General features: G+C 47.5%; 1 protein-coding gene across 4 annotated transcripts; it reads right to left on the reverse strand.

Moving 5' to 3' along the window:
- Positions 1-5,399: 5,399 nt before the first annotated feature.
- Positions 5,400-8,481, reverse strand: ATP5MC1 (ATP synthase membrane subunit c locus 1). Of its 4 annotated transcripts, none has more exons than XM_046675972.1 (5): positions 8,405-8,481; positions 7,781-7,828; positions 6,560-6,637; positions 5,975-6,156; positions 5,400-5,617 (listed from the first exon to the last, which is right to left on the reverse strand). In XM_046675972.1, the coding sequence occupies exons 2-5, from the start codon at positions 7,817-7,819 to the stop codon at positions 5,503-5,505; spliced, it is 414 nt and encodes a 137-aa protein (XP_046531928.1). In that variant the 5' UTR covers positions 7,820-7,828; positions 8,405-8,481; the 3' UTR covers positions 5,400-5,502. The 4 variants fall into 4 exon arrangements, with proteins under 4 accessions (XP_046531928.1, XP_046531931.1, XP_046531929.1 ...); XM_046675975.1 differs by having other exon boundaries at positions 5,975-6,153; positions 8,405-8,476; XM_046675973.1 differs by having other exon boundaries at positions 5,975-6,153; positions 8,335-8,437.
- Between the last annotated feature and the right edge of the window lie 1,406 nt (positions 8,482-9,887).

Here is a 9,887-nt window from a genome sequence, read left to right on the forward strand (position 1 = left end):
TGAATCCAGCACAGGGCCTTGGTACAGCTTAGGGGCTTACATGAAGCAAGATGAATCAATAAGATATTTTATACAGATTTCATGTTTTGTTGGTATAGTGTTTTACCACTCTATAATAAAGATGCCAGAATGTCTCTGAAAGAACATGCAACAAACTGGTAACAGTAGTTGCCTCTGGATGGTTTGGCTGTTGATGAGGTGGGCCAAAAAGATGTGTATGTTTATATATACCTATTTGTGCCTTTTATTTTTTTTATTTGTTTTTTTGAGGAAGATCAGCCCTGAGCTAACATCTGCTGCCAATCCTCCTCTTTTTGCTGAGGAAGACTGGCCCTGAGCTAACATCCGTGCCCATCTTCCTCTACTTTATACGTGGTACGCCTACTACAGCATGGCTTATTGCCAAGCGGTGTCATGTCCGCAACCAAGATCTGAACCAGCAAACCCTGGGCTGCCAAAGTGGAACAGGCGAACTTAACTGCTACGCCACTGGGCTGGCCCCTATTTGTGCCTTTTAAATGTTATGCTGTGCATCTATTGCCTATTCAAGCTATACGCATCATTCATTTTTGAAGGATTCTAGAATTTTGCTTGGGTATTATTTATTAAAATGGTCAAAAGTCAGCTTGCTGGGTAACCACACACAAAGAAAAACACTACTCTATGACTCTTCCATGGCTACAGACTGCAGAGGCCTAAAGATGGCCCATGGGGTGAGGATTCCTCAGGGCATCCCCTCCTCACTCCTGGACCATTGTTTTCAAGGACAAGGTCCATTAGGATGGGGCATACAACACTTACCTTAAATTCAGATAGAAGAGGTTCAAGCATTTGATCTGTACTATTCTGCAAATATCTTCTTTGAGCCTATTTCTGCATCCATAGAATGGTGATAAATGCTACCTCTGGGGGGGGGGGGGGGGGGCGGGCGGTTTCTGAGGATAAAGTGTGACATTTCCAGAAGTGTTTTGCAAAGTGGCAAGCAGTGTCCAAATAACTGGCTCCTCACTTGCCCACATACCTTCTCTCCTCTAGGGCTTTGCTCATATTTTCTCTAGCTGGAATACTCTTTCCCTCTAGTCTACCAGGGGAAATCCTAGCTATTTAAACTCTCTGAGCCTCTGTTCCTCATCAGTAATATTGGTAAAAATAATAGTAGCTATAAAGAAGAGATAATATGGTAATGAATATGCACAATACCCAGCCAGAGTAAATGTTCAATGAGTATTAACTCTTACTGTTCTTACTGATCTTCAAGGCTGGCTGGAATATTACTTTTTCTTCTAAGCCTTAACACCTCCAGGCATATTATTATTATTATTAATTAGTCTTTTTTTTGTGCGTGTGTGAGGAAGACTGGCCCTGAGCTAAAATCTGTGCCAATCTACTTTATGTGGGATGCTGCCACAGCATGGCTTGACAAGCAGTGCTAGGTCCGCACCCAGGATCCGAACCTGCAAACCCAGGGCTGCTGAAGCGGAGCACGTCAACGTAATCACTACACCACCAGGCCAGCCCCTAATTAGTCATTTTTAATTACTCCACAATTAATTAATTAATCCCTTTATTATAGCTCATACTACTTTTCATTTTAGTGGTTTGGTTACTCATCTGTCTAGCTACTGCTTATGATGTCCTCCAGGGCAGGAAGCATGGAGCACCCACCTTGTATCTCTAGGACCCGACATTCAGTGCGTCTGCAGGATTGGTGAACAGAATGGAAATGAGGACACGGTAGCCAGTTGCCCTTCCCCTGGCCCTGAATCTTTAGGATTTCATCCCCTCCTCCTCAGACAGGCTCATTTTCTTTCCAAAGGGCTGAGCCAAGTTCACATGAAGAATGTGCAAATCAATGCCTGAAGGGCTGCAGAGGGTGGCAGCCACTTAAAGGACCGGCTCACCACCTCCAGAGGGAACTCTAGGAGGCCTCTAAGCTGGCGAAGAGGAAGGGCCAGAGAGAGGCTAGCAGAATGCTGTAAGTTGGCATTGCTTAGTCCAGTGCTCACTGACTTTCTCAAGCCAACACCTGGCTGCTTTTCACTGGCAGCTCGGCCAGAGGGCAAGAGCGTGCCTTCTGGAGGCACTCCCATGCCCTCTGGGGACGGCTGACACAACGGAAAGGTCTTCCTGCAGGAACTTGGATCAGCACCTCTCTCCTCCCCAGCACCGCCAGCACTGCGCTGAGCCATCGCCTAGTGCTACAAAGTTTGGTAGCACCTTGCTCATGGCAACTAGGCAAGTGCCCTCCCTCAGGGACAGGGGCCAGCAAGTGTCCTAGAGTTCAGGTCACTGTTGTGCCTCAACCTCTAACAAGATACGTGCTGAAGAACCTTCTCCTCCCCTACCCCAAAGTCCTGTGTCCTACTGCCCTCTGGAGTAGCCCTGTCGCTCCTGGGCCTAGCCTTTTGTCTAGGGCTCAATGCCAGGGATTGATGAAGAGTTCCCATCCAGGTCACAAACCCTGGACTAAAAGGAGAAATCAACTCTTAGACCTGGTGATTATAGGTAATAATAGTTATATTTAAAAATTTAATACAGCATGCATTATGTGTCATCTTATTATGTATCTCTCAATACATCTTTATATTACATATATCTCATTGATACTGTATATATATATTACATGTATTATCATTATTTGCATATACTTACCTGTATTATGTCATTTTGTTGTCACAATCACTATGAATTGTTCTTATCTCCATTTTATTCATTTATTTTTTGAGGAAGATTAGCCCTGAGCTAACATCCACTGCTAATCCTCTGCTTTTTGCTGAGGAAGAGTGGCCCTGAGCTAACATCTGTGCCCATCTTCCTCTACTTTACATGAGGGACGCCTGCTACAACATGGCTTGATAAGCAGTGTGGCTGTCTGCCCCCAGATCCCCGGATCCAAACCAGCAAACCCTGGAACACTGCTGAAGGGGAGCGTGGGAACTTAACTGCGATACCCCAGGGCCAGCCCCTCTTATCTCTATTTTAGAGATGAGGAAATCAAGGCTCAGGGGAGATCATTAACTTCCCTGTTAGAAAATGGCAGGGCTGGGATTCGCACTCCCCTCTGACTCCCAAGTCCATGCTCTTTGCTTCCACGCTGAACTCTTAAGGTGGTAGTTACTGATTCTTTTTTGATCACTACCCCTCTGAGACTGTAATGAAAGCATTGGAACCTCTTCCAAGAACAATGCACCTCTGTATCCAGCTGCAAATATTTTGCACTAAGCGAACTGGTTCCATCTATGGACCATAGACCCTAGATACAGAACCTCAATGGTAATGGATGAACTAGCCTGGTTGGGGGTGGGGGAGCATTCTCCCTGACTCTCTAGGGTTCCATAGGCCCACACATTCCCAACCCTGCTGATTTGGATTTTTAAGTCCAGCAATTCCAAGGCTATTTGGAGCCCATGATGAAGGGAAATTCTTACCAGCCCCTTAGCAAAAACTAGGTTCCTGGAGCTTCACAGGAAGGAAAAGGCAACCACCTTCCCTGGGGGCTGCTCCTTGATTACCACCAGATGGGTAGTGACCTGGCGAGGATGCCAACCTGCCATCCCAAGGGAATACTGCATTCCATTTGCGTAAAAGCATTACCAGTTAATCCATTGCTCCCTAGGCGATACCTCAGCTGCCAGTTCAACCTCAGTTCCACTCCTTCTCTTTGGTTCTGAGATTCCTGGGCTCTGCTTCAGGTTCTATCACTAGCTTGCTATGGACAACCTGAGAGTTACTCAAGGTGAAGAGGCTAAGAGGACAAGCGGCGGCTTAGGGTAGACCAGTAGTTCTTAACTGGGAGTGATTTTACCCCCCAGCTAGGAAGCATCTGATATTTGGCAACTGGTTGTCACAACTGGGGGAGAGGTTGCTACTGGTGTCTAGTGGGTAGAGGCCAGGGATGCTGCTAAACATCCTATGATGCACAAGACAGCCCCTACAACAATGAATTATCTGGCTCCGAATGTGCCATGGTCGAGAAATCCTGTGGTAGAAGACCATGACTGCTGAATGTTAGATGGACGTGGATGGAATCGTTGGCCTGCTCAAGTGTCAGCTGATGTTATTACAGCACTAGCCTCCTCACTTTCCCTCTTCTTTAGCACATAGCGTCTGTACCCACATATTCGATAACGTATGGCATCATTCAGTACCGTTTCCACTCTGTTGATGCCCCAAACTTCTCAAGGGGAAGGACCTTAGATTTCTTTGCCTTCCCCAAGACTCCCAGGATGATGCTTCGCACATAAATACCTGCATGACTGTCTTTAAATTGCATGTAAATTGAATCCATTCTTATTGACACATTTTTTAGTGTTTAACCCTTTGCTAGTTGCCCTTCAGCTGGAAGGTGTTCTTAAAGCTAATCAGAAATGTTCTTGGTTTCAGTATTTCACAGTTTTGCAGTAAGTTGAGGTATAACGTTTCTACCCAATGGGTCCCACTAATTTGTTATTATTCCTTTTGAAACCATCTGAGACCGGCCACGTCTACCAGCATCTCTGTTCATCCTGTCCATGTTTTGCTCCTGCTAGGGCTTAGAGAAGCAGCAAATGTGGATCGATCAGCTTAGCTTTCTTTTACCTGGGTAATTAGTCCCACTTTAGCCAAGCCAGGGGAGCCTGCTGGGCACAGACTGAGACCACGAGGAGGACGCTGTGTGAAGCTCTCTAAGCATTTCGTGAGTTGGTTTACCCCAAACACCCTTTTTATCCCTAGCAAAGTTAAGATTGTAAATTCTCCAGGAACAGAAACTGTGTACCTCACCTGGTTTCTCGAGAACACCTAACAAAGGCTAACTGAGAACGAAAATGAAACTTACAATTGTGTTAGGCTAAATGCAACAGTTGGAGGCGTACCTCTGCGGCTAATGTGCTAGACAACTTCTCTGGGACCAAGTTTCCCTATTTGTGCCACCTCAATTGTGTAGCCAAAATGAAAAGAGATGAGACAGCACAGCAGTTAAAGGTTTAGGCTGGCCTGAGGGGCAATCCCCATTCTGCCCCTTACCAGCTCTGCGATGCTGGAAAGTTATTTTGCTTCCTTAAGCCTGGGTTCCCTCATTTGTATAACAGGTATAATCATTGTACTCATCATTCATAGGCTTGTGGAGCTACCAAACGTAAAACACTTGGTATAGAGCCTGGTGCAAATAAAACCCCAGCAAAAATGTTATACGTTATTATACTAATTTGGGAAAAAGCACCAATATCATTACTTAGACAAATCCATGCTCTCCCTGGGAGATAAAGAGAACCCTCCATGTTCTTACAGTCATGGGGGCGCTACTGCTTGGCCCTGAGGAGTTCCTAATCACCAATGGCTGACCCAATCCCACTTCCCTTGTCCCATCTTTCCACCAAGGCCCTCTCCAAGGGCAAAGGACAGAGGCACAGGCACATGGGTTTAGAGAAACGTTGTGTTTAATGGTAAAGCTTAGCACACTCCAGCACTGGGCAGGGCCTGGAGTCGAAGCAGCAGGGACAGGTAGGTGACCCCCATGGAGCCTCACATGGCGAAGAGGATGAGGAAGGCGACCATCAAACAGAAGAGCCCCATGGCCTCAGACAGGGCAAAGCCCAGAATGGCATAGGAGAAGAGCTGCTGCTTGAGAGACGGGTTCCTGCCAGGGACAGAGATCGATGACAGCGCAGGGAAAGGAAGGGGTGAGGGCACAGGTGCTGGAGGACCCAGGTCGGTTAGGTAAACGGGGAATGCTCAAACTATGAGAGGGCCTAGCCTGCATAATGGGGAGCGCTCAAACTGGGAGAGGCATTTGGACAAGCAAGCAGAGTACCAACATGGTAAATTTAAGTGAGCCAGGTTGGAAACATATTTAAATTCTGCTTCAGAGGTCACTGTAGAAAACAAGAGGTAAGTGAAATCAACCAGAAGCTAGAGGGAGCTCCTCCTGCTGAGGCTTCCCCAAAATAGGGTGGAGTTTACGGTGGGAGATGCTCCTGGCCACTCTCAAACTTACCTGGCATAGCCAATGATCAAGCTGCCAAACACTGTTCCGATGCCAGCTCCTGAACCAGCCACGCCAACTGTGGCAGCCCCAGCCCCAATAAACTTGGCTGCTGTGTCAATGTCCCGGGAGACAACACTGGTCTGGAACTCCCGTCTGGCCACTTGGAGTGGGGAGCTGCTGTAGGAAGGCTGCTAAAAGGAAGGGGAGAGAGGAAAGTGGGGAAGGAGAGAGAGGAAGAGAGAGAGCAAGGAGATAGTGAGGCACAAGGACAGGTGGCTGACTCCACACCCTCACCCCACCCACCTGAGCTCGGAAATGTTGGCAAACTGCCTGTCAAGTACAGAATGCTCAGACCGCAGAGCATGCTGGGAATTAGTCTTAGGGTCTGTTTCCAGATGGGGCTAGGGAAATCTCGCGGTTAGGGAAACCTCACTTTTACAAGTTTCTCACCCACAATGCTCACCTTGGGGAACTTAGAACTATTAAAACACCACGGATTCTCTAACTCTCCTCCCACTTTGGCCTAAAGGCAACTCAGCTAACTTGAAGGACCCCTGTCTGGGGAAATTCATCAGATGGTCCATACTCCTTTACCTGGTTAGATGGGATCTCTGGCCTACTCAGGAAGGAGGCAGACACAGGCCTGATTAGACCCCTGGTACAACAGCGGACCTGTAAAATCAGAAAGACACATCCTGCCAAGTCAGGCATGGAAAAAAAACCAACTAATTGCTGAGCTCCAGTCCAAAATGACTACAGGGGCCAGCCTGGTGGTGCAGCGGTCACATGTTCCGCTTTGGTGGCCCAGGGTTCACCTGTTGGGATCCCGGGTGCAGACCTACGCATCGCATTTCAAGCTATGCTGTGGCAGGCGTCCCACATATAAAATACAGGAAGATGGACACAGATATTAGCTCAGGGCCAATCTTCCTCAGCAAAAAGAAGAGGATTGGCGGCAGATGTTAGGGCTAATCTTCCTCAAAAAAAAAAAAAAGAAGACTACAAATATTATAAACAGAAAAGCCCAATGTATTTCAAGGTCAATTGATGTATTCCTGTTTCTCCCAGCTAGGCCTGCACCAGAGACAGCTGGCCTGAGACCTTGGTGTACTCAGGAGTGGCAGTATTCCCATTTAACTCTGGGTACCAAAGTTCACTTCAATGGCCACAGCCCTAACATCCAGTAGCCCAGAATGGAACAAAAACCCAGACTACTATCAAACCAGGTACAGGAAGGGTTTGTACTCAGATCACCAAAGGAATCAGAAGGGCGAAATCTTATTTTGCTAAAATGGTACTCACTGTTACACACCCTGAGTGGAGTGGACAGTAAGCCTGGTGAGGCTCCTGAAACAGCCATCTGAGGGAAGCCCTTTGTAATAGGGCTTTCTGGAAATGTTTTTTAGTGCAGTGGTTCCCAAACTTGACAGAACATTGGAATCTCTTGGAGAGTTCTAAAAAACACAGATGCATGGGTTCTGCCTCCATTCTCAGAGTCTGTGCATCCTGGGCATGATTTTTCAAAGCTCCCCAGATGATTCTAATGTGCAGCCAAGGCTGAGAACCACTGCTTCAGAGGGCTGACTATAGCCAAGCCAGAGCGGGGGTAAAGGTCAGATCCAGATTCTCTGACCACATTCCAAACCAAGATAGCTTGGTTTACAGATCCAAATAAACGGGGGTCAACTGCATCACATCCTACAGCCTCCCCAAAGAGCCAACATCAACAGGGGGCCAAGTTCCCCTCAGTTCATTCATTAAACATTGATGGCTCCCACATCTGGCACTACAGATCACCCCGGAGACGCAGCTTACCAGAGCAGGAGGAATGAGTAGTGCCCCGGTGGTCTGCATTTTTTCAGTCTGCACAAGAAAAAAAAATCCCATTGACAGCCTCGTTGTTTGCTTATGGTGGCGACCTTCAGTCGTCCCCTTCACCCCCGCCCGTCCTCCCTGGACCACGCTCTTCCTTGCACTGTGCCCCAGTTGAGGAGGGCATTAGAGGTCAGAGTGTCCGCGCGAACTCCCCAGTCCACTACGTTCAGCGCGGCGGGTCTGCAAAGGAAGGTCACGGAGATGGGAAGTAGAGGAAGGAGGCCCGAGCCCCAGGAGGGAAACGTAGCGAGAGGATGGTCTCCTGACAGACTGGAGGAAGACACCGTGCAGGTGCCGTGCAGTGTCCTGCCCATTTTACGCAGCAGTCCTCGGCCCGCCTCAGCGGGACAGTTAATCGCCCATTACCGTTGGTAACTAACATTAATTGTTAAGGCTATAAACGCCCATCGCCTCGCCCGGACCTAGGGGCAACTGCCCGTCCACACAGCCCAGCCCACACCCCTGCCGATCGCTGGCTTCTGGCCCCAAGTCACCTGCACTCCCACTGCCCCGCTGCCCCTGCTCGGACCACAGCGCTCGCCCCGCTCAAGGTGACTGACTCACCTCCCAGCTTTAGCTCTAGGTCCCAGCGCTCAGCTCCCCCACCCACGTGTCTCGGGGTCCCCCCATTCTCATTGGCCGCAATCCTCCTGCACCCCCATTGGTTAACATCCTCAACCCCTCCTTTCTTATTGGTTTTCCGCAGCTCCTTCCTCTCTCTCCACAGGAGCTTCGTGGCAGTTCCCGCCTCCCTGCGGGTGAAGGCGGGGTTTTCCTCCTATATCTGGCTTCCGATTGGTCGATCTCTGAAATGCTCGACCATAGAGTCGGTGGGACTCAGAGGTTCCATAAACTCCCGCACAAAATGGCGGCCAAGGTGGCAGCCGCAGAAAAGGCGGGGGAGAGATGACCGGACGGCTTACGCAGACAGACACATGACCTTGGCCCTGAGCCTTCATTCGGGCGCTCGGACCTTGAGGCGCTTTGCATGTTGGGATTTGTAGTCCGGTCGGAAGCCCCAAGGACGGCTGAGATCCCGCGAGACGTTCCTCCTCGGGCTGGGAGAGCCAACGCCTTTGCAGCAATTCCCGCCCTGGTGATTTGTGGAAAGCTTGTTGCCGCCGTGGAGCGTAAAGGCGGCCAGCTGGCCTTGAAAGTTCGCTAGTGGGCCAGCGCGCCTTTGTGGGTTTCTGCCGGTGTTCAGCAGTCCTGGACCACCGACCGGATGCTTTCTAAAGTATTTCTTATATTGTGAAAACAACATTCTAAGGATAAAACACTTCCTACCTCGATAGAAAAACGGGCAAAGGATAGGAACAAGCAATTCATTAAAGAAACAATATAAATTAAAGGAAAGACTGTTGTTTCATTAATCAAAGAACTAGAAGTTTAAACGCAACATTTCGCACTTATCGAAAGAGCAGTTATTTATTTATTTATTTATTTATTTATGTGAGCCAGGCACTCCCCTAACCTGCTGGTCAGAGTATGAATTAGAAAGCCTTTCTTGAAAGCAATTTGACGTTTATTTATTGAAAGGCCCAGAAGTTCTTGGGAAATTGAGAGCCTTTAAACTACATCCTCTTGGACCCACGAACATCACTTCTTCAGGAATCTATCCTGAATTAAAAGTCAGAAATGTAAAGATTCTCTTCAAAAGATGTACGTTGCAGAGTTTGTAGAAATTGGAAACAAGTAAATGGTAAATGGTTAAATAAATTATATCTTCACTTGATGAAATAAGCTGATATTTAAAATCATGTTTCTGGCAAGTGTTTTACAGTGAGAAATTTTCTTGATGTAAGGCTTGAAAAACGCAAAACTGTATACCACTGTGAAAAAAATATGGAAAAAAGATTGGAAGAAAATTAAGTTTTAATAGTTCTGGACCATGTAACAAGGTTCATTTATATTTTTGTGAGGATGTATTAAATTTATAACAAAAATATTAAAAATTATACTAATCTGGGAAATCGGAACTCTGGACTCTTAGAAAAATATTTTAAGATTGAGGCCAAAGATAGCCTGCCAGCATAGTGTAATGGAA

This window comes from Equus quagga, chromosome 11 (assembly GCF_021613505.1).
Source record: "Equus quagga isolate Etosha38 chromosome 11, UCLA_HA_Equagga_1.0, whole genome shotgun sequence".
Classification (NCBI taxonomy): Eukaryota; Metazoa; Chordata; class Mammalia; order Perissodactyla; family Equidae; genus Equus; species Equus quagga.